Source organism: Pygoscelis adeliae, unplaced genomic scaffold (genome assembly GCF_000699105.1).
Source record: "Pygoscelis adeliae isolate BGI_AS28 unplaced genomic scaffold, ASM69910v1 Scaffold192, whole genome shotgun sequence".
NCBI classification, from domain to species: domain Eukaryota; kingdom Metazoa; phylum Chordata; class Aves; order Sphenisciformes; family Spheniscidae; genus Pygoscelis; species Pygoscelis adeliae.
Window position 1 is genome coordinate 1 of NW_008824284.1, and position 25156 is coordinate 25156.

A 25156-nucleotide genomic window follows, 5' to 3' on the forward strand; every position below is an offset into this window, starting at 1 on the left:
CCTTGCCAGGGCTCCTCTGGGCCATTTTGATTAAGTGCCTGCTGACTGTTCTTGCAAGACAAAGACAGGGTGGTGCCCTGCATCCCTCAGGAGCTGCCACTTTTCAGCCATCCCTGCATTCAATAAAAGTGCAGTTTTCTCCTCGATCTGCATTTGTGTCATGTGTATGCTAGTCTCAGCCCAGAAGCCTTGTCCTGTAGCTGTGCATGTACACTGTATTGGGTTTACGTGGCAAGTTTGGGGGAATGGGGGGCTGCAGGGGTGGCTTCTGTGAGAAGATACCAGAAGCTGTCCCAATGTCAGACAGAGCCAGTTCCAGCCAGCTCCAAGACGGACCCACCACTGGCCAAGAGCGAGCCTGTCAGTGACGTTAGTAGTGCCTCTAACATATTTAAGAAGGGGTAAAAACTGCTGCAGTAGCTATGCAGGTATTGCACTGACCTTTTGAATGCCACTGCACGTTAGAACACGTTTTCAGCTCTGGGATGTTGAAACAAATTTTACATGCTCCAGCGAAGTCCTTATGCCAGTGTACAAAACCATGATGATGGTAAGGCAGAAGCAAAAGGAGCAGTCTCCAGCTGTACCTGAGAGGCCTTCAATAGCCGCAGTTGCTGCAAAGGATGAATTCTAGCCTTACCAAACAGCACTAATGAAACAGATAAACAGGAATGGCACAACTGACCCATTTTCAAAAACTCCTTTCAAGCATAAAGCAAGCATGTCAGCAAGTTTTGGCACCACAATGAAAACGCAGAAATTAAGCAACCTTTTTAAACTCCTCAAAGATTCTCAGATAACAGTCATTATCCTCCATATAACTCAAGCATCTACAGGCTGCATTCACAACTGGGGCATATTTGCACAACAAATATATTTGTTTAATAAATATGGAAATTAAAACACAACAGTTGATATTTACTATGCATTTCTTACATGAGCTACCATAGTAGATTCTTAAAAGATATTGGATTTCTATTAAAGCTTGCTTCTGTTCCTGCTTAGATTATTTACACAAAGAAGTTTAACTCTTCAGGAAGCAGAGCAACATGGAGTGGAGTACCTTCTTCTTCCCTATAGTTTTTCCATACCCATCTGTACAATTTTGTCACCATGCTCTCTTTAAAAAGCTAGTTCAGCTTGCCTGAGAACTGAAGCCTGGTGCTACTTTAGGCAACAGTGACCATCCACTTGGTTCCATTTTAAAACAGAGCATATGTGTCAGCTTCAGAAGTGATATACACAAATGCTGTTTGGGGTTCAAACCTACTGCACCTCTGGCTATCCTACAGGACAAAACTTATTAATACTTAAACATCAGCATTAAGACTACCATGCATTTTACATAGGATGCTTTGCTTCCAACATGATTTCTTCATTGAGTCATTGGCCAGCAAGGCACTTGCTTCCGTCTTATCTGAATTATTCATGAGGCATTCCCCTGTAGAAATCATCAACCTAACTGGAAGAATAATTCAACAGAACACTCCTGTCATATTTTATTTTTTCCCCTTTATGAAGTTCCAATGTTAATCAAAAGCACTGCGTTTTTTTCCCAAAAAAAGAAATTGTGTATGAAGAATTTATTAATGAACATCCATTTCCTGCCACACATCAGAAACAGCACCTTGGACTAAAAGGTGGGAAATCTGATGTGCAGATGACAAAGTTACTAAAAGTCAGTGAATAAATACAAATAGGTAGATACGAATAACATTTTGATATAAATACAATTTGATATAAATAACTACCTGCCAAACATTTACTTCTAGGAACTAGTAATTTTCTCAAAATAAAGGAACTCGGTATGATTGTAACTTTAGATTAACTTATAAAGGGGATGAAAACCAGCTCTTGCCGTTGAGTAGACACAATTCATACAATTATTTCAGGAGGCTGATGTTCCACTATGAAAGCTGGAGACATACAAAGTGCTATAATACTACAACTAGGTTTCCACCTTCTATGGTTGTTTCAGCAATTTTGGAGGTAGAATATACTCAGTATTTTACAGGCAAAACATAAAAGCTAACTGTAAAACTTGCCGTGAATTCAATCCAAATCACCAAAATCTCATCCAAAGCTTCACAAAGGCAAAGTTCACACCTCTCTGCAAAGGGCAGTACAGGACCATTTTTTAGCATTTCAGCAGAGTATAAAGATGAAGACTGAGTTAGTTCTCTGAAAGGTTACAGCATTCACATTACAATTTTTCTGACTTGAAAGTGCTAGGAAGTCAGAGCAGATGCAAATTTCAGGGTCTAAACTCTCTGATTCTGTAACTCATACTTCTCCCCACATTCAATCCAATTCCTACAATAATTTCTCCCCTGCTCCTGAATTTTAGAGCTACCTCAAAAAAACCAAACAAAACCAGAAACACCCAATTCCCTGTCCCCAAACTTTGTTATCACTTTCAATTAGGTATCATTTTCTCATATACACACTGTGAAAACAACAACAGTAATTCAGATCAGTTTATGTCTGAGGTAAACAATGCTGCCAGGTAAGTGAATGCTTCTCTTGTTTGATTTTTAAATTCACTTAACTTCCTCTTACTTTAAAGCCCTTAAAAACTTAAAAGAGGACATACCCTAAAGAAAAGGCTGCATCCATCCACAGATTCACTTTTATAGCAGTAATATACAGTGTTACAACAATTTTCAGCTACACAATAGTGATGCCCCTTTCCCTCCATCTTTGAAGTGATACATGCCTCTAGAGACAGAGAGAAGGAGCTGTTCTTCTATTCCCTTGAACAGAAGGACTGTGATTTCCCTTGCATCTTGTGAAGGGCACATAAGCAAGGACCTCCCGTTACTGGCTCCTAGGCAAGTCGTAAAATCTGGTCCTTAAAAGTTCGCTTTCATATTTGGTCCTTTAACGTTGGACAAATATTGACTTTTTATTTTTTCCATTTCAAATAAACCCCTAGTGAACAGTAACTGCAACAAATTTATGTTCACACCATGTTCTCCTTCCTCATATCAAAAGCACATAATGCCCCACAGTGCCAGAACAGCTCTGCAAAATACCATCCATGACTCCACAGTGACGACGGGGTCAAAAAGGAAACATGACTGCTGTCTGAACAGAGAGGCAGGGATGATTTAGTTTTGCAGGCAGAGGTGTAAGTTCAGCCTGCACGGCTAAAGAATGTGAAACTCTTGCTGATCACAGGGAGACCAGCAGCATGAATCCCAGAGGGGAGAACTGCTGTCTGCCTTGGGGCAGACGGGTGAACAAAGCCAAGCAGAACAAGAATCTCACAACTGTTTCAAGATCAACTGAAGTACGCGTTTTGTCTGCTACAAATGCCTGCTCAAAGAAAAAAAGAAAGAAAATGTCTTTGAATAAGGCAAGGGTCACAAACTGTAAGTGTTCAATTTTTTCATTAACAAATACATTATTGATACAATCCAGAATGAAATAGAATGACCAGTAAGATTCCAGTTCTGCGTAACTTTATTACACTGAAATGGAAAAAAACATAGACACTACTCTATAGACACTCTCAGTGAAAAAGAAAATCCACATAACCTTTCTAGGGAAAATCATATAAATGATCTTTTCATCTAAATTAGTATTCCTCACAATACTGATTCCACATTTGGCATACACCAGCACATCTAGCACTGACTCAACACATCCTATCTAATCCCTGAAAAGAATAGGGAACTTGATTTTGTGTAAAGTTAAAATCCCTTAGAGGACTACTTCAAGTATAATAAAGTACCATACGTTGATAAATTAATATACTACAGTATCACTTTTTCCTCATTACCTTCTGCTAATAATTACAGAAAAGATTCAAATGTAATGTAAATGACCTCAATTTTGCAAATGCTTAATCACAACCAGTATATGACCCATTTCTCAACACATCCATTTAAAAATTTATTAAAAAAGCATATTAAAAAAACCCACTAGAACTTTACTATTACTTTCATCTACACATCTGCTATATATATATGACCCTTTCAGCAGCAAAACGAAAGCAAGGAACTAAAACCACTGACTTTTTTTTCATCAAAATTGAATTTTCCTTTTAAAACCTATTTAAAAGATGGTGACAACTTATAATAATTACTTATTTATTTTTTAAACACATGATCTGTATTTACATGCAGGTATATGCAGATGGTTTATATATTATTAATTTCCCAAATATTCTAAGTCACTCCGTTCCACTAACACATAGAGGAGTAGATATGTCTTAATGTGCTTTAAATCTTTTGTATATACTCTTTGATACACCTCTTTATTGAGAGTAAACCCTAGTATTCAAGCCCAAAAGTATCTTTCATATGCCAGATAAAGTCCCAGTTTCAGTTCAGCTATAAAAGCTAAAATATGTTACCTGTCCTTACAGACACAGTAGGCCACAGCATAGCATATGGTCTGTTACAGCTACTGAGGTTTTTAATTATTACTTACATGGGCAGAGAGAACAGTTCAAAGCTACTTCCAGCTGAGCACCTGCTGCCTCCTACATGCCTGACAGAAGATGTGCAGCATGCATGGTCCAACCAGATCAAGTGGTGTATATACACCAGCTTAAGCCGTAACTGTGCTGCAAGCATTGCTGCCCCGTAGATATAGCAATTTTTCTGCTGCTTAGTTATAAAAGTACCTTCTCACACAGAAAAACTAGTTAACATCTTTTATGAAATACAAAGGGATCAAAAAAAATATTTAGTGAATCTTAAACCAGTAAAACAAAGCAGCTGCCCTGGGATATACTCCACAAACAAGTCAAACTGTTAGGACAATCCCAGTATTAAGCGAACACCAAGCCATAGCGATGAGTATCAAGCTTTATAGCAGCCATACCCTAGCAACAGAAGCAACTTTTATCCAAGTCTCTTATTCAACTTCGTAAAACACAGACCTTTCTCTCATTCTCCGCTCTTTACTTCCCGCTGTCATCTGTCCCCTACCACGAAAGCAGTAGCTCTCAGGACATGAAGCGCTGGGGCTTTGGAGGGATTGTGACAAGGGACACAAGGAACAAGCCTGGTAACTAAGGGCATATGGAAGTCCCTAAAGTGCAGGTTTTGTAGCAAAGAGATGAGGAATGGCTGCAGGAGAACAGAACCAGCTTTTTCTTTTTAACTTGAGTACAACAATTTGGGGAAGGAAAAAATGTGGGTGAATTTCAGCATGTTCAGACCATTAGTCCTAGCAGGGCACTGAGCTGGAGATGCAGCACTTGGGGGATGCTAGAGTGTGGGAAGGTGTGCACGTTTGTGGCGTAGCAAACAGGAGTCAGCCACTACTGCAGAAAGCGAGAAGAGAGCCCTGAAACTTAAATGCTTGAGAAACTGCCACAGCAATTTAGTCTTCATACAGGTTTCAATGGATAACTAAGGAACCTTTTTCTTCAAATGGCATAGGAAAAGCCACAGCTCTTTCTTAATTGCCTGAATGGTGTTAAAAAGGCACAGAAAAGGACTAGGCTTACCTCTTTGCGATATCAGCACATGTGAACAAATTCAGTTCTGTAGAGACACAGTGGCACATGATCACAGTAAATTAGATCTTTTATTGCTTTGAAGCAGAAACAAATATATAATTTATGTGCATTCATGTATGTAGGCATAATAAACACAAACCTCAGGAGAAAAGCATGAACCACTATCCCTTTTAAAGAGTTCAGTTTTTAATTAAATTTCAAAACAAGCAGGGAAGTTGTAGAAAATAATGCAGCATAAGCATTTTTTTATCTAATGTAACGGTTGAGAAGAAAACCCTTGGTCTTAAAATAATTTTTGCCCCTTTTGAAGTCAGTTGAAAACTTCTAATTTAAAGGAAAATTAATGAAAGAGTAATTTCTTGGTAGTATGGTAACATCATCTTCCAGCTGGAATGCCAGCTGGAATTCCAATGGGGTTATAAGGCAATGAAAGTAAAATCTTGAAGAAAAATAAATTTATGTTTGTCCTGACTGTGTCTCCACTTTTAATTTGAAAGCTTTCTAAACAAAGGTGTGTGGAGCAGTGTGTTCTTATTTTGAAAGATTTCTAGCTTTGCCTTTTTTTCTTAAACTTTGTATTACAGATTATGAAAATATGGAGACTTAACAACAGCCATCTTTGTAAGATTTTTATATGTGTCCATGTGTTCAAAAGCCTGCTATCCACGTCACCAGTTCCCCAAAGCATGACATAGTGGCACACGGAAGGCAGATTTCATTTTGGTAGCAATATTTGGAAGTACAAAGTGGACAAAGACAAAGGACCAAACATTAGAAGTAAACACACTCCTTTCTTTTTAATCAATATCTTGTTAGACTGGTGTGTTTGACTCATTAATCTTTTGGTAAGTGAAAAATGAAACAGATTGACCATTACAGCAAAAAGTAAAATAGCAAATTAAACTCTTTCTAATGAAATTGCTTGCAAAGAGTGCTGCTTCGTCATGCACAACTTTCGTCAAAAGAGTTTGGACTTCAGAGTACCCATTTCTTTGAGGTAATGTATTTAGAGGTAAATTCTGAATCCAAAGACCTGAAAACAAACTTTCTAAACTCTTCCTCTTGTGTATACTTTTAAAGCCATGCAACTTCCACCAAAAAAAGTAAAAACAAAAGTATTTTCTGTCTAATACCTTTGAACAAATCTGAAATTGAACTTCATATGACCACTGTGTTGCATCTAAATGATCACTATATTAAAACGGAGATGGACGTACAAAAAACTAAAACAATAAAATGCCTGGAGGTTTGCAATGAATTGTTTTTCATTTCTTCAGCAACTGCTGCATAGTGATTGATCTAGTACGGTACAACACAGGAAATTAGCAATTAAACCTTCCATGCATCCAGCATTAGATTCTACAAATCCTGTTAACCACAGGAGCAAAATTAGAAGAACAAGACAAATCAACAAAACTGAAAAGTGCTTATTGTAAGCTGTATGGAATTTGTCCTTTGCTGAAAAACATGAAAACTGCACAGATTGCACACACAAGAGTATTTAGTGTAGGATTATAACTCAATTTAAACAACTATTTCTCTGATCATGTAATTCTAAGGCATTTTGCAGATGTCTGCGAATCCCAGGCTGTAATACAAATTTCTTTCTGTTCTCCAAAGTATAAACTCACATTTTATGAAAAGACACATTTAGTGTTCTGTCTAGGAGAATAATCTTCACAATGTAGGTTGAAAGATACGCTACTGTTCTAGATGAATCTAAAATAAGGTAAACCAAATTAACATATACAACATTAAATGTGAACATCGTCCATATATGTAAATACGGCATTAACAGTAAAGCCTAACTGATATCCTTGTTTCCTTAAGGAATGCTTGGACCATATCCCAGAGCACAGGGGAGACAGATTCCCAGCCCACCAGAAGCCATGCCAACCCCAGAACTGGAGGCTGCGTCACACACAAAGCTGTGCACACAAGTTGCACAAGACTGCAACTTCAGACTCCAAGACAGCCTGGAGATTGCTGCGATGTGTTTCACTACAGGAATAAACATGCCCTTTCTCTGTTCCAACATGAACAAAAGTGCATCTACACTATCATTAATCACATGAGACTGTTTTGCTTCAGATTTGTCAAAACTAATTCAGGCTTGCTGAATTTAGCAACAGATACAGGATTTATCTAGACCGGGAGAAGAGAAAAAGGTTATATAAACTTTGCTAACATAGCCAGACAAATTAAATTGTTAATCCATGCCTAAACAAAAGGTCACTATTAGCTCAGGGCTAACTAAAACTTCTTAGCTAATCTCTGACCTAATTTTGACCTCCTTTGTTAATTGCAGAAATGCTTTCAGTTAATATATTGGTTAGCTGTGTTTACACCCCCCACTTCTGTAGTTTCTTGCCTTGCAGCTCATAAATTAAAGACAAAATATCTTTTTCTAAGACTAATTAGTACCCAATTAGCTCCATGTTGTTACCTAGAGTGGAACTGATAGTAAAGATAAACATTAAGCATTTTAATCTGTTTTATGAAGGAGGCATTTATGAACGTGAAGAAAGGAACATCAAAACCTTTATTTCACTTTTTTTTTCTCTCCAGATCATAAAATATTACTTCATAAAGCTTGTAAAAATACCCAATTCTTTCGCTTCTAGTGATTCCATTAGAAAGAGGTACAGTTATATCACTGTTGGAAGAGAAGAACTAGTTAAATAACACATGAAATCTAATGGATCGGCAATCATTTTAGTAGGTTGTATCCAGACGTAATCATTTGTCATTGCATCATACTTCTTACAGGGCTGTTTACACTGGGCTTAATTCCTTTAATATCATAAGCATTGTATGTCAGGGTATGGGTATGGCGTTTCCATATCCATAAAATGTCCCCTTCTGCGGAGGAGTAGTTTTTGCTCAAGTAAAAGTGAAGCACCTGAGTTATAATTCCAAAACACATTTCTCTACATTCTTTTTTTTTTTTTAAAGTCAGAAGTATTCAGGTTCTGGTAAAAACATACGCGGGCTTAATTTAAAAATTAAGTCTGAGAGAGAAACTAAACCCGACTGCATTGTAAAATGTATATAAATTTATGAAAAGGAATTCTAATAATGTAAGAAATAAAAATCTCAAAAAGTACTATACAAATAGCGTGCCTTATGTTCATCTGAACTAAGTAATATAAGGAATTACAGTTTGAAAACCTACTGTAATTAGATACTGAAGTTAAAATGCTCAGCAGAAATTCAATATACTTCTAAATGCTGCAGCCTTACCGTTCCATTACATTCATATTCCTTGTCTTTTCGTACTGATAAAAGCTTCTCCAAAGTAAATTTATCCAGTCATATTGAGGATCATACTTGTCACCCAAAAGATAACATAACTCTAAATTATGCTCAGTTTTCTTCTTCTTTTCTATAGGAAATGAGAATGATCTTCTATCGTCTGAACAAAGGCACCTGGCCTACTGCAAAAATGAAAAAGCTTGTCCATTACTGTTTGTCACATTGGTAGATAAACTCTTGCCTATGAAGGTCCTAAAAGTTGTTTTATTACAGTACAGTCAACTGTTTGGATCAAATCCACATTCATATTGATTTGCTAGCTGCAAATAAATCCCACTGTACTGCCAGTACAGTTTTCTTATATTTTAACATTATTCACCAAAAGCTCCATTCTTCTGAGTTTGCGCTTATTCTTTGGCATTGGCTTGTCATATAAGCCATTTTTGAGAAGATGCTCCTTGCTGTGATGGATCTGGGCACCATGTTGAAGCTGGAACGAACATAAAGCTTGAAGTGGACGGAGTATAGTCTGCAGAAAGATGAAGGGGTGGGGGGAAACAAAAAACCCAACCGTTTAGTAAGCTATTTTAGACACATCAAGTATTCCAGGTTTTGTATTCAAGGACTACTTAACAGTGCTGATAAAATGTAACCTTTGGAGACACAGAGAGCACAGCTGAGTAACAGACGTACTAAAAAGAAGCCACATAGCAGACATATATCCACCTACCTGCTGTCGTCCCTTACTCCTTCCTTTGACCCACTCAATCCTAACTTCAGTCCCAGCTACATTACTGTAAGTTATGGCTTTAACTTGACCTTAGCAATGGACTACAATCAACTACTGCGGCTCAGCCAACAAGCTGTAATAAAGTAAGCAACAAAAACTAAGCTGTTTGTGCTTACATGTAAACACCTTGAGGCAAGATTTTAGAAAGAGAGAAGGGACTCATGATCAAGGCAGCTATCCTGGAGACTGGACTGTATCCCTGCTTCTGCCCAGCAATATTATGTAGGACTAATGAAGCCACACAAACCAAATTTATCTCAAGTGGTTCCTAATTGTAGGTTCTTCATTTTCTGGTTGCCTGACTCAGTATCACGGGGGCTCATGTGCAGATGTGTAAAGCAATCACAAATGTAACTGCAGTCAGCAGGAGCTGAGTTTCTACCAAGTAAAATGTGACTCTTCTGAGCACACAGAAAAATCAAATTACTTATATTGAGCATCAAACTAAGTGCCCATTTTTAACTTCCACAGCTCTCGATTTCCATTTGCCATCTTATATGCTGGGAATAGCACCCATTTAATTCAGAGAAGGTATTAAAAAGTGCATGAATGTTTATGAAGCTCTTGGCTATTGCAACGTTTATAGAAGCACCTTTGAGAAAATGATCATTTTGTCTTTGAAAAGTAGGCTGGGCCAATTCTGAGTGGTAGGGATAAAACAGAATACAGGACTGGGAATTGTAGACACTAACAAAACATTCACCCTGGAAGTGAATAAGACAGAAGTCCTAATGAAGGAAAAATATGCCAACGTTGTCCTAGCGCACCAAAGGTAAAAGTGAATATACAAAACCCACTTTAATTTCAGTATTTCTAATTTTCATGGGTTTAACTTCTACAATAATTACCTTCTTTTAACATAAAAAAAGCATATGATAGACACACTGTCGTAAAAGATACACAAGTTTCTAGAAAAGTTTCTTTACGCAGAGTTCCAATTTCTGAGCTGTATTTTCTTGTGTGGCCACACACTTTGCCCCCATCTGATTCTAAATGCAATCGATTAATGTTGAGGTGACTCTCTAGTGTCACAGAGGCAGACACAGGGGTGGCATACTCTACACTATGCCAATTTCAGAAGCAGTTTTTGACCTGGGAACCTTTTTTAGTCAGGTACCAAGATACTCATTACTTGATGGAGAGGGATATGAGCATCCCAGGGTGGACACTAGAACGTAACAAATACATGGATGAGCTTTAAATCTCTTTCACATACCCTTCTGGACTACATTCTGGGCACACAATCAGATTGCAGACCTGGGTCTATGTTGCAAAACGACTCATAGGTCTTTTTCAAAAGGCTTATTAAATTGATATTACTAATGTCAGCAACAAAAGATTAAGAAGGACGTTATCTTAATAACCTCTTCCATCACAGACTAGTAGGATCACAACTTGCAACGAAAAGGCTAATGTCCAATTAGTATTCTTTGACCTGGGATAAACTTAAATTCAAGAACTGTTAAGTCCCAAATTCCTCCAATGACATGCAAGAGTTGTGAGCTGGCTGGTAGGAAGATACAGCCCAGCGGGTTGGATTCCATGGCTGCAGGAGTGCAGGAGGTCAGTGGGACAGGCTTACAAAAGCATTCTAACTTCGAGCTAGCTGTGAGGGGGTATTCAGATCATCTCTGCTGTCTAGTTTTTGCAGAAAACAACTTACTACTTTCCATGCAGTAATATACTCAATTGCCTGTTTCCAACTGGATCAGCTTTTGGGTTTTTGAGAGTCAAAGATCACCTTGCTGTGCTGTGACTTCAGAGGATCATTTAAAAATACGGATCTATTAAACAAGATAATTAAAAATACGGATCTATTAAACTAGATAATGGTCATTTGACTCCAGTAAATATTCCAAGAACAATACATGCTAAAAAGGAAATTAATCCTACCTGACTGCTAACTCAGTGAAACTTTTTAGAGTCTAGCACCAGTTATTCTCAATGACATTTGTCAGCCCAGTATTTTTAAATTCAGGTCTTAACTGAAGAAGTTAACTATAAACTTAAAGGTAGTTAAATACTTTCATATCCTATGTAAGAGAGATAGAAACTTTACTGATACTAATCTCCAAATTTTCTTAAGTTTCTCACACCTTGGAAATACTTTTCCTTTTTAACAAGTTGTATCCAAACGGATTTTACAAATTCCCAAGAGCCTCAACTGATAGTACCTGAAGTAATACCATTCTCCACTACTAGAATATGAAGAGACTGGTGCAAATATCTGAATGTTGCTACAACAATTTTGTTCTCAACTGAAGTAAATAAATATTTTAAGGTGTGCATACATATACACCGCCTCCTAACATCTATTATAAGATGTACAATTTAAAATTAATAAACTCTCCTGACTTTAAGTGGCTTCAGGTCTTACCTACTATTAGGAAAAAGCACAAGAAAGTCAATGGCACAAAGCCTTCGAGAGCCAGCACAAAAATTTCATTCCAAACACTGCTTGCCACGTTATTCAGTACCAATGAATAACTAATCAACTAAATAATCATCATGCTTTTATGGCTTCATGAAAATTAGACATCAGAGTGATTATAGGCTATAATCTCTGCCAAGTTTACTAATATCTTCCTTTGCTACAAAATACTAATCATACTTTAGACTGAGTATAACTTTGGTAATGTGAGAGTGCAACATGTAAATTGCATACATTACAGCAACTGAACAGTTGTTAACTGTTAATTATAGTTAATTAACATAGTACATAAAACAAAGTAGTTTTCAACACACTCTAGTTAAGAAATACCCAAAAGAAAACTGTTTAAAAAAAGAAAATCAACCTAGCATGTCACATTTGTACAATTTAGTATATTACACGTGCCTGGTACACAGTCTATGTTTTGAAGTTTTGCCATAAGAAATGTCAAGGGAACTTAGAAAAACATCACAGGAAGAGATAACTACAACAGTGCATCTCTGCACTATTTGACCTGCAATATACATAGTAGTACTTCTATTTGTTTTGGGCTAAATCCCCAACTGTCATCTCTACAGATTTTTATTCTGTATTGTGGCAAGCACAGCATATATTCGGTGCCTTATAAACCAACTTTTCTTAAAAAGTAATGTACAGGTGAAGAGAATCTGAGTCACTCTTCTCATTGTATTTAGAATTACAGGAAGAAGCGTGCAAGAAAGTAATACAGGATGAGAGAATGTGATGGGAAAGAAGAATGAGGTAGAAGGAAAAAAGGAACTGGACTTCTGAGTTAAAAATGCATAAAAGGTACAAGAGAGAAACAGTGAACAGAAAAGACAAATGAAAAAAAGAGGGAAGAAGAAAAGTGATATTGAGTAACAAGTACAGGAAAAAGGGAACTCAAATCCTGAGACAAATGAACCTGAAGACTGCACAGTGAAAACTTGTAAAAGTGGAAGTGTCTGGGAAAGCATTAGACAACTGAAGAAGAAGAAAAAAAAATCCCTAAGGGAAAAAGAGGAATTGAGGAGATGGGTTGGGAAGGTAGCAGTTGTTTTCAATAACCAGTCTATTACTCCATACGCAAAACGGGCTACCAGGGTAAAACTGGTCTGTAAGATAAGTGGACAGCATTCAGCCTTGATGGACATTGCAGCACCAAATACAATCTGTTACAAGACATGATCTGACCTTAACTGGTACTTTAAACATCATCAAAGCAAGATTTTTAGCCCTGAATCTTGCCCAGGTTTATCTTCAGACAACTCTGTGGCAAAAGAGCCAATCTAATTCTATTATGGGATAGAACAAAAAATACCATACTAGAATTTAACATACTGAAAAAAGGAATAGCAAAACAATCATTCAAGACCTTTGTATCTAATAAGTTCCCTCAGTAACCTGACAACAATGTTGAATAAAGAATAGGAAAACTAGAGAGACTTCTGGAACATGACAAGAAAGAGTCACAGTAATCTGAATATACTAGAGTTAATAAATAGCTGAAGAAAAATAGTTTCTATTGGTACATTCTTGTTTTAGCTTGCTATGCAACAAAACCATTGCAATATCATTAAGATTTTGACTGTCAAATGTGACATTAATAGCTAAGTACCTTTGCTGTCCCTTCCCTCTACTAGTCATAAAAGAAAAACTTGGATGTTTAAAATTACCTACCTCTTGTATACTCTTATTTTTTTCCATGATAGTAAGAGCAACAGCTGCACATTCAAGCGTAGACAGACAGGTGTTTGTTGGCTGTGTACGAATTACATATTGACTTGAAATGTTGGTTTTTAACTGCACCTGAAAAATAGCAAATTCTACTAAAATAAACAGATCAGTATAGCAAACAAGACACTTCTTCCGTACACTAAGCAAAATACAGCCCCTTCCCCTCTGTGGTCAGTTGCCTTCTTTCCTTTTTGCTGTTTCATAGCCAATGACCTTATGCTACTGTTAAGTATAACATTATAATACCCCTGAGTTGCCATCAGAGACAAGAATTGCATATTTGTTACTGTACAAACATGTGAAGAAAATACTATTGTTTGTTAGAGAAACTAACTGAGTGAAATTTTAGCAACCAATTTCAGTTACCATAGATATCCTAGAACAAAACTAAAATTATTAACTTATGCTTGGTTTATTGCACGCTCCAACACACACACCAATGACTGTATAGTCACTGACACTACTTACCTTGGTTAAATATTATTTGTCAAGTTCTGAATGAAAGACTTTTAGAAATTACATTTACTCATATAATGTACTAGGTTACCAATTAGAACTATTCGCTTACCTAAATCATGTTTGAAAATTATTTATTGACTCTGCCTCAAGTGATAAACACTCTACACTATCTCACAAGTTAAAGGTTTTTAAGAAAAAGAAATTTAATTCAACCACTACACTGCCTGTTTTATCACCTCCAAAAGCTTTTACTGAATTTACAAACAGCATTGAAACATCATAGAATTTACATTATTAGACTTTGTGTGAAAATTCAGATATTATTCTTTTATTCCTAAAATTTCTATCTCCACATATGTTTAAAATATAATTTGCCAAACAAGTTAATGTTTTAGCAACATTGTCACTATTCTTAACCAAAAATTATCAGTTCTTTTTCAAAAAAATTGTAGTACAGTACAATAAACCCTAAGGAATTATTATAAAAAAGCAAGTCAATTTTCTTTTTTTTAAACTCATCCCAGCTATTGTCTTTTATTTTTCCTTCTCATCAAAAAAATGAGTGACTGTTCCCCATGGCCATAATAATATTGCTCCCATTCTGCTTGCCAGAGGTTTTTCAGCATTCCTCACTTCATTCAGTATTTTCCCTTTTCCCTTTTCCCATTTTTGCTTTTATTTGTAATGCTTCATTTTCCTTCATCTCTTTTACATGCAATCACCCATTCTTAAAAGTTCAAGATATCTCATTTATAAAAGGGAAACTCCAAGCTGCTGAAGAAATGTGAATGAATAAGATCAAATTCCAGTGCTTTATCTGATTCCAATGTAATGGGAATTAAAAATAAATAAATAAAAAGAAGGCAACAAGGGAAGAGGAAAGCCATTCTGGAAAGGACAAATAAGTTAGCTATAAAAGTTCAGTACTCAAATATAGGACAAGACAGAAAAATGTACCTTTGTGACAGAAGTTCCTAACTTGTTTATCAAAGGAAACTTTTCTTTTTTAAATGCTAGTCTTGTTATTGGGTAGGCTTGAAGGACCAAAACATGCACATTTCAGAATGTTTTAAAAGTTTCCAGCAAGGATTGTTTAGATAGTTTGGAGAGATAACTTTCAACAGCCAAAGAACACACACTTGGGTTGAGAAATTGAGATGAATGCATGTTAATTATGTAAAGAATACAGCATACTAACATTATGATTTTTGCATTATATAAAAATACATTTGTATTCTTTTCACAACTGTAATACTGGAGGTGTCATTTTAATTAAATAATTTTAAAATCATATCTTCCAAAATCCATTTTGCCCCCTTGAGTGAAGATCGATGCTTTTGCTATTTTAAGGCTGCTTACCATAATAACTACCTGGAATGCACTGTAGTTTTAATCAGGTTATACAACTACCAACTGTTAATTAAACTGAAAATGCACCAGTGGTCTCAAAGCACATATAAATGTATCTTTCCTGAACATACTTACTATTTTTAGATATTTGAAAGTAAAGGTTACAGGTGATTATATATATGATATATAACAGAGCTATTTCCTGCAAATACAATGGTCATCTCCACTTAAAACTAATCTTCATTTTCTGCAGCTATTCAGCATATTTCTGCAAATGAATTGGCAAAATGTATGACAAATTACTCAATGAATGCCTATTACTTACTATAAAGTCAAACCTGATATTTTGTATTTAAAGCCAAGATAGTTGAAGTAGTTGATTATTTCACGTTTGCAAACTCAGGGTCTTTAGTCTCTAGCTCTGTACTCTGACTTGAAAGAAAAGAATTTATACCTAGCACCTCATTAGCAGATTATTCTTGCTATTACACTATTCTAGAAGTCTATCATATAATCTTTAATTTATAGTCATACTGTAGAATTTTTATCTACTGTATGAAAGATGTTAACAGTTACTTGGATAGTCAACAGCAAACTCAGTCCACATGCTGGGGAACAGATCCAGGGCAGATTCAAGAATGAAGCGAATGGATACATACTAGCTTTTATCAACTACCTTCTTCAATTTGGTATTAAAAAATCAAAAAGAGAATAAATTGATTTAGGATAGAAAATGTAGAATTTGGACATCAGTGTATGTAATGAAATGCAAAAGAAAATTAAAATGAAATTAATATTTTCATTTGTGGTTCCTCAAGGTTTGCTTTGGTTTTATGCTCCCTTTACTGGGACCATGTATGGATCTCCATCATGACAGAGTAGGAAGGCTAATTATTTCCGGTATACAGAGATCTATGCTGGAGGGAGCTTTTAGTCCCTACTTAGAAATTCCTACATAGGTATTAAAAACCAGGGTAAACTCAGTCCATTGTTTCTCCAGCATGTATCCTAAGCAGCAGGGCAGAAACACATCCACACTTTTTCTCAACATCTGACAGCCACATTCTTCATAGAGCCTCTCTACAGTGATTGAGAGAAACCACCTCATGGACTACTTGCAGGCACACTGGCTTCCCCCTCCTCGGACACAGACAACAGTGCCTTAAGGGTTTTTTTTGTAGGAGCTGGGGATAGTTCTGTCTGCTGTTTTCTACACTTCATTTCTTGGGGCTTATGCTGAAAAAACTTTTAAGATCATCAGCAATCCAGAGAAAGGAAAATTATTCATGATTGCAAGAAACTTCTATGAAAGAAAAGCTGCCTGCACTCCACCTTACACGGTGTAGCCAAAAAGTCGGTAAGTGCAGCTCTCAAACAGCTGACATTGTACGAAGGGACAACTTCCGATTTCTAACAGAACAGCAGCAGCCAGCAAATTTCTTCATTCCTGGGGACAGTGACAGAGGATGGAAACAAGTGGTCCCCATCCACTTTTCTGAAAAAGGACATATTCACTGGGATGAGATGAAAATACCACAGACAGACAGCACAGTGGTGGAGATCAGAGGAAGAATACCTGACCAGGACAACTCCCTGCTATAGTTTGTCTCTCAGGCTTCTTTCAACAAACATGCATTTTACCCTACTCTTTACTTCAGAGAGGCACAGTGTCTCAGTAAGAGATCCTTAGTCACCTGAAATACAGGCAGGGTAGCCTTTATCACAAATTGGATAGGCTCACTAAATGACTGATTGTCTATCAGAAACTAGGTACACTTACTGAATGAATAAAACACACAAAGAGGAGCTCTATCAACTTAGAGCATAAACTGAGTGGTAAGACAAAGCCAAAACAATATAGAAAACAAAACAAATTAATACAGTTAATACATATTTCAGACATGGGAAGAATATCTTCTAGAGAAAAAATTGCTTAGGTATATGAAATATTTACTGTTCTCAAATGTGATTGGGTAGGAGGACAACTTCACTCATTTTCAGCCAACAGGTCTAAAACTTGCCTTGCCTTTTGTGGAGTTAATAGCTTCAGGCAGCGTATTGCAACAGTCTCATTAAAGCTTCTGCACTACCTAGATGGATTGATTCTTTGTCTGTCACCTGCATACCTCAAATCCAGCTGAACAAGCTTAATTCAAAGTTACAGAAATGTTCCTCCACAGTTAATGTAAACAAAATCACATCATCTACCCCTTACATTACACTTCAGAAACTCAGATTGAGTATACATAAATACTCTATTTAAGTACATTTCAAAACAACAATCATGATATTTTATAACCACTTCTCCATAAAAAGATAAAGATACCATGATACAACAATTTACTTTTTTTTTTAGCTGTCAAAGTAATTTGCAAATCATATGCACACTTTGGAATAATTTCAGTTACTAACAAAATACAGCAATGTCAAGTTGGAAAAACAGCAGCCTATTTAACACCACTCACCAAAATAAACAATAGCGTAAGACAGAAGATGGAAACTATCTCAACCAATTCAAACTAGAGAGAGGAATTTAGATAAGCTGAATGCAATTACTCACTGGAATTTAGCCAAGACACTGAAATTAGCATAACTATTCTCTTTATAAGTGCAAGGGAGTTTGGGGGCTTAGTTTCCAAGCCATCAGAAGCATGAAGCAACACATACAATCAACTTTCATTTCTATGTGTAACTCAAGACCCAGCGTTTCCAAAAGCCTGAATGTCAGCAGTTCTCACAAACTGTTACATTAACTTAATAAACACTGGCTTCTCTGCCAACGCACCATCCTCTTAGCAAATGCTACAGCCTTTGAGCATTTGCAAAGGATTTGAACCACAGTAAAAATAGTGACTCTTCAGTATTTCTCAGGGCTGAGTTGTTCTTCCATGGCCCCCTTTGGAGATGCCCCAGGCAAGTGACGACCCAGCTGATCCTGTTCAGCTGTTCAGAACTGATGGAAGCAGAAGTATTGCCTTGATGGGGTTGATGCCTTGATGCCTGCTGTTTGAAATTTTAAAAATTTAAGTCAGTAAAGACAGGCAACTGATTTCTGGTCTTATTTTAAATATTAGTACGGGAACTCTTGCAGAAAGCTTTAAGTGCTGTCCGCTGTCCTCTCCTTAATGTCAATATCCTTATCTTTTTACCTTTTCTGTGCCAATTTCTTCATCATTACTTTTACTTCCTTTACTGTCCAAACAGAATCCAGCATTATGCAAAATTATATTTGGAAAATAGTGCATCCCCAAGAACACAGAAAGGCTATAAAGTTAGTACATCTGTCTCACAAGGCCCACACAACAATTCTTGATTTTGCCTGTCCTGTTTTCTGCAATTAGACTACAGGCACTTTGAAACAGGCAGTGGAACAACATATCCTTCTGTGGCTTCTATGAAAAACCTAGTACTTATTTTAAGATCCCCTCCTCTTTTACTTATGTTGATAGTGTCCTTATAAAATATGAGTTTCTGGTTGGGAATTAATTTGCTCAACTCTTAGAGAATGAAGTAAGCAAGTACCATCCGTCATCCTGCTTAACATAGGTAGTAGTTATTGTTCGTATGTACTACTACTTTAATAAATATCTTCCAGAAAAAATACCATAAGCCATTTTTTTAAATGAACTCAGAAGGCACAAAAACCCCAGAAAGAGTACAACCACATCCTGCCATCTCGCCCACTATTCTAGAAACTAAGAAAAAATTACTTTTAAGGTGCTGAAGAGAAAAGCATTCTCTGTGTGCTACTACATAAACAACCTGAGACAGAAAAGGGAGTCAGGCATGGGAAACATCTTTCACTCAGCATCCAGCTGGCACAAGCACCTTTTACCTGTAAGCCAATGTCTTGGTTTTGGCTGGGATAGAATGAGTTTTCTTCCTAGTAGCTGGTACAGTGCTGTGGTTTGGATTTAGGGTGAGAACAATGTTGGTAACACACCAATGTTGTAGTTGTTGCTAGGTAATGCTTGCACTAGTCAAGGACTTTCCAGCTTCCCATGCTCTACCGACTGAGGAGGCTGGAGGTGCACAAGGAGCTGGGAGGGGGCACAGCCAGGACAGCTGACCCAAACTGGCCAAAGGGACATTCCATACCATGGGACGTCATGCCCAGCACATAAACTGGGGGAAAGCTGGCCGGGGGGGCCGCTGCTCGGGGACTGGCTGGGCATCGGTCAGTGGGGGGGGAGCAATTGCATACAAGTTTTTCTTACTTGTGCTCTTCCAAGTCTCTCCCCCATCCCACCGGGGGGAGGGGGAGTGCGCGAGCAGCTGCGTGGTACTCAGTTGCCAGCTAAGGTTAAACCACAGCAGCCAAAATAATGTTCTATATATTATAGAAATTTCATGCAGTTAAATAAAATTACATTTATGACAGAGAAGATAGCCTGAGTAAATTTAATCTCAGCATGCTACTGAAATTTAAATCAGGAATATAAATAAGTTATTTTGTTCAAATTCTTGGCTTTAATTTAAAATGACATCTTAAGAGCACTCTGTTTCTAAATACTAGAGGGAATAACTGCCATGCAACTGTCACAAACGGATAGCCTGAAAGAGTACATAGATGTCACAAAAACCTTTGTCCACTTTGCATGTCTTTTGATTGAATATTTAGGCATATCCATGACGTTCCTGTGTATGTTCCAGGCAAAATGGTGAAACAAGTCATAGACCATACTGTGACTTTCAGGTAAACTTGAAGAAATTTGTTCAATTTCTATGAAATGCCAAGATATTTTGAACATTGCCTTGGACAATTTCTAATGAACCCCAAAACCTTTCTCTTTGGGTATCCCACAAACCCTTCCTCTCAGGCATTTTATGGCGTCAGGTTAGACTCTAGAGTCTTATCACTACAACAAGCCTCAGGATATCTCACTGCTGCTGTGATGGGAACAGTGGTAAATATGTAATATTCCGTCTTTGCAAAAGAAGCATAATTGCTTCTGCTGAACAGTGGCTGTCTGTAGGTTCTATCTACTTAGACTCCTTCCAGCCTGTGCAGAAGAACCTGAATTCAGAGTTGCAATTCAGATTAGCCCTTTTGCAGGTCAAAACCAGAAGCCTTCTTACACCCTTACGAAACACACCTGTGTAAAAGCAGTGCCCAGAATTTCTTTCATAAAATATGTCATTAATGTATGAAAATACATTAAACTTCTATACACTTTCAAGAATGCCCTTTCTTTGCTTCTGGAACCAGAACAATTTAAGAACCAGATTTTATTGCTGTGGGGTGTTACATGCTAAAGATAAATGGTCCAGAAGAAATCAGTAGAGCTACTCACTGAATGACTTAATGTTCATCAACTGAATATAATCCTACATGATGTCTCTTTGTTACATGACTATGTCAAATGACACCTCTTTTAAAAAACATCACCTCTGTATTTCATTATGTCTCTTTCCTGTTACTGTATAAACAAGTTTGAAAGAAAATAAATATCCTGTAATTTGAGATATAGAAAAATATTTGAGAATGCCACAAGTACATTCTGGGAAAAAAAATATTTTTTAGTGTCTCACAATATTCTGACCTTTCTTTTAAAATATCTTTTTAATGAGGATAACTCAGATTTTACAGAGTATTTCTCTACTGTGTTCCTTGCTTTCATTTTTAAACATAGTTGATTGACAGGAAGAGAAACTAAATTGCAAAAGGAATGTGTCCTTCACGGACTAAGATTCTTATATCACATTCCTACAGAAAATTTTTGGGGAAAAACAAAACAAAAGAAAAAGAAATTTGGCAAAAAAACCACACAAGTATATGCATTTCCTGCACCCCATCCCTGCCAAACTTTACATTTTTGGAGTGCTCCTACAGTGCTTCAGCCAAATCCGTTCAACAGAGATTCTTTCCCCAGACCTGGGCAAGGAAATTATGAACATAAAAAGGAAATACTGCCTTTAAAAAGTAAATCAGAATAAACGCAAAGCTCTTATGACTGTAGAAGATAAGATTACATTTTCCACATGTAAAAAATTGTGGTAAATGAACCAGGGCAGAAAAAAACACTGTAAACAAAAAACACTACCGATAGCATCATTTATCTGCGGAAGACAAGTTTCTCACATAGCAAGCTTCCCACTTTGTAATTTAATTTGTATAAAGACTGAAGAATTTGATAAATAAACATGAAACTTCCATTATTAAATAGTTGAAAGAATTGCAAGCCAAATACCTACTAAAGTTAAAAAATAGCAACCAAAATAGAGACCTCAATTTTCTAAATATATCTGTAACCTAATCTATATGTCTATATAGATCATCTTTACACATGATACTGTATGAAGTTAAGGTAAAATTCAGGATCCAAAGCACAATTTTTCTTGCTGGAGAACCTGGTAATTCAAAATACTTAGTACCATATAGGCAGATTATTTTGAGAAAGTCCAACAACTACCTGATAATTCCTTAGGCTATATATTTCTCTCTTTAATGCACTATGAAATCAAAGATCTACACAAAAATATGGTATAGTTTGCAGTGGCCTCCTTAGCACTTCATTTGTTTTATACAACTATTTACAACAGGCCCTTCTTCTGCCTATGCAATCATTTCTCAAGTGTTTTTACCAGGAATCTCATTATAATTTTTGTAAGAACTCAAATTTTTAGCATCTTCTCAAAGATGCTAAGAGAATTCAACAGTTTAGCCCTCGCCACATCTTGCAAAGTCAAACAAAATTGTCTCCCCTTTAGATTGTCATATAAGGTAGTAGCAATACCTGCGAACTTTAGAAGTATCACCAAAGTAAACAATGTTTTTGAAAGTTATTTCAGATGCTTATGCCATCTACATATTTTGAATCCTTAATGTTAATACAATACAGAAGGGGTAAAATTACAGGATCACAATGTTTCAAACCATTTCCCATGATGTTTGTCATCACTTACACTATGCATGGAAAACATATAGTATGAAATAAAAGTCCACACCAAAAGGAGTTTGGAAAATAAATCTACGCCTAACTGAGAACCTCTTTTTTCAAAGAAGAAAACAGGATATTCACACCTACATTTAACAAATAAGATGTAAACAGTAAGTATATATCTTCAGTATTGCTGCTCTGCAGAAAGTAAGTATCTAACTTACTAGATAGGTAACATGAACTTTTACATTAATGAAAATCGTAATCAGTAGAAATTATCTAAAACAGCACTTTCTAGGGTGTCAAGACCAGGCTGCTGACAGTGACAGATAACTATCAGCCTCCAGCGCTGGAAGAAGATTGAAGAAAGTTTGTATGCACATATCCTGCTTCCCTGAAAGGCAAGACACTGAACTTGATATCAGGAAATAACCTGAGCTCACTAAATCATAGTGCAACTTTAGGCAAGCCACCTTCCTTCTCTGAGCTCCAAGGTCTCTATCTGTAAGATGCTATATACCCAATGCTGTAAAGCACTTTGAAGGCTGAGGGAATGGATGATGGTGAAGCAGGAGACAGATCAGAAACAGTAAGTGCTGTTACTCGAGATAAGAGGAGGAGCATCTTCTGGTATTTTTGTGTGATATATTCCTAAAAAAGCTTCGGGAATGGCAAGAAGAAAAAAGGAAACAAGAATTACGCCAACCTTTCTTACATACAGGGATAAAAGAAAATCAAGGTTCCCTTCACTATTTCCCCTGTGTTTCTTGTATGAATATTTACAAACACAAGAAGCACTACAAAAAAAAAACCAGAAGGCATTACTATTCTTAAAGTAAAATAGTACGGTCGACAGTTAAAATAGATAACTGAAATAAAGTCCAACTGCAGACAAGCTATAGTTCTAATCTAAAAGTAATAGTTCAAACTCCTGTAAAAGAAGGCAGCCTGAGGCTGACCCAAATGGCTTACATAAAATTAAGAGCTAACAGACAGTTAAATTGTAAGGAAAGGAAAGTCCTAACAGCAAAGGCAAAACAGAAGATAGGACTGACCTATATATTTTTGCACAAATAATTGAAATACCATCTGGTTATGGTCTCAGGTTCTGAAACTGCAGGGTTTTACCTATAACTAAGGAATGATATAATACTGCCATTATGTTATATCAAAATAATTATAATTAAGTGTGAGTCATACATGCACGCCTGGCACTTCATAAAATGACTATGCATTTTTAGTTAATTTCCATGCATTTTTGTATTTAGAGAAAGAAAGATCCAGACATTATTTCTGGTAATATCTCTCTTGCTCTGCTTATATTTAAAAAATGAATGTCAGGCAACAGATCAATATTTTATGCAGCACTATTCTTTTAATAATTAATACAACAGGAAAGTGCTGCAAGTAAATTCAGTCAGTGAGTAGAGTACGGATCTAGAGAACGGGGTCATGAAATGAAGGAAGAAAATTTAATTACATGTATTGTCACAGCCATTTAACTTTAATTACCTGCAAATATCAGAAAATTGAAAAGGAAAATTAAATACCTCAGTGTCAAAAAGTAGCATCAATGCAATGATATTGTTCTTTGGAATCTACTAATTACTTTTGCTTTCCCTGGTTTCTTTTCTTCTTATTATATGTGAATAGTAGTAAGCACTTCCTTGGAAAGGGAAAAGGCAGTGGAAGAAGCTCCTGAGAAGAACTTTGGCAATGGCAGAAGGGAACATGTAAAGAAAGACTAAAAGAAGGAAAAAGCTTTCAATTAATCTAGTTATTTGAAAGCAAGCTCAATCAAAATGAAAAATATTTCTAGTTTCCTTTTTACAAAGTGTTCATACCCCACAAGAACTTCAGCATGGGCACAATGGTACAAAATCTGCAATTGCTCCTGGATTGTTCTAGCAGCAGGATATTCAGATATTCAGCAAAGAGTTTAACAACAATTATGAAAGAAATGGCAAAGAAATAAATTAAAAGCAAAGTTTCTGCCCAAGAGTGAAAATAGCATACACTTCTGACATCTGGCAAATTATCTGAGACCTTTCAGACACAAAGAAAATGTCACTGTATTGAGAGGTAACAAATACGTACTTATGATGAGAAAAATGTCAAAGTGGACCAAGGTCATTCAAATTAACCTATATGTCAGAAGGACAGACACCTGTTGATTGCTCAGCATCATATCTCAACTGTGCATGGCATCTTGACTCAAGGTAATTCCCAGTTCTCTCCCTCTGATCTCAGTCTTTTCGAACAGCAATTTCTGCCAGTCCTAACATAAAACACTTCGTTCTTTAGGGTCCAAAATATTTTCTTGAGTGTTTCAGTTGTAATGAGACAGCAGCTAAAACCTGAACACATCAAACATTTCAGAATATGCAATAGATTTTAACAATTATCTTTACCTTTCAAGTCATTATACACCAGAAGATATGAGCTACTTACTTAATGAAAACACGTTTTCTTGCTACATCAAAAATTACTCAATTTAAAAACTCAACTCAGAAACAAAAATTTACTATCAAAGCTTGCAGAGACTCTACAGCCTACAGATAACTGGGGTCTCCTATGGTTATTAGTAAAATCACCAGTATCACACACATATATCGATAAGAAACATTTATACAACAAGTCAGTGAAAACAAGGTGTTTTTCTTCCATTAGCATGAGGATGTATGGTTGAATGCATACCACTTTCTGGGACCTACATTACTACAGTTTTCCCAAATGCAACCGTTGTCGGCTGGCCTTCGTTGCCTTGGGTTCTGATT

At 36.5% G+C, this 25156-nt stretch overlaps 1 protein-coding gene across 1 annotated transcript in view; it reads right to left on the minus strand.

Moving 5' to 3' along the window:
• Window positions 1–7999: 7999 nt before the first annotated feature.
• Window positions 8000–25156, minus strand: part of DTWD2 (DTW domain containing 2) — a 114185-nt gene continuing 97028 nt past the window's right edge. Inside the window, exons 5-6 of the mRNA XM_009318596.1 lie at window positions 13633–13761; window positions 8000–9260 (exon numbers count right to left, since the gene is read on the minus strand). Coding sequence (XP_009316871.1) covers window positions 9090–9260; window positions 13633–13761 — 300 coding nt within the window. The 3' untranslated portion in view covers window positions 8000–9089. The remainder of the gene's footprint in view (window positions 9261–13632; window positions 13762–25156) is intronic.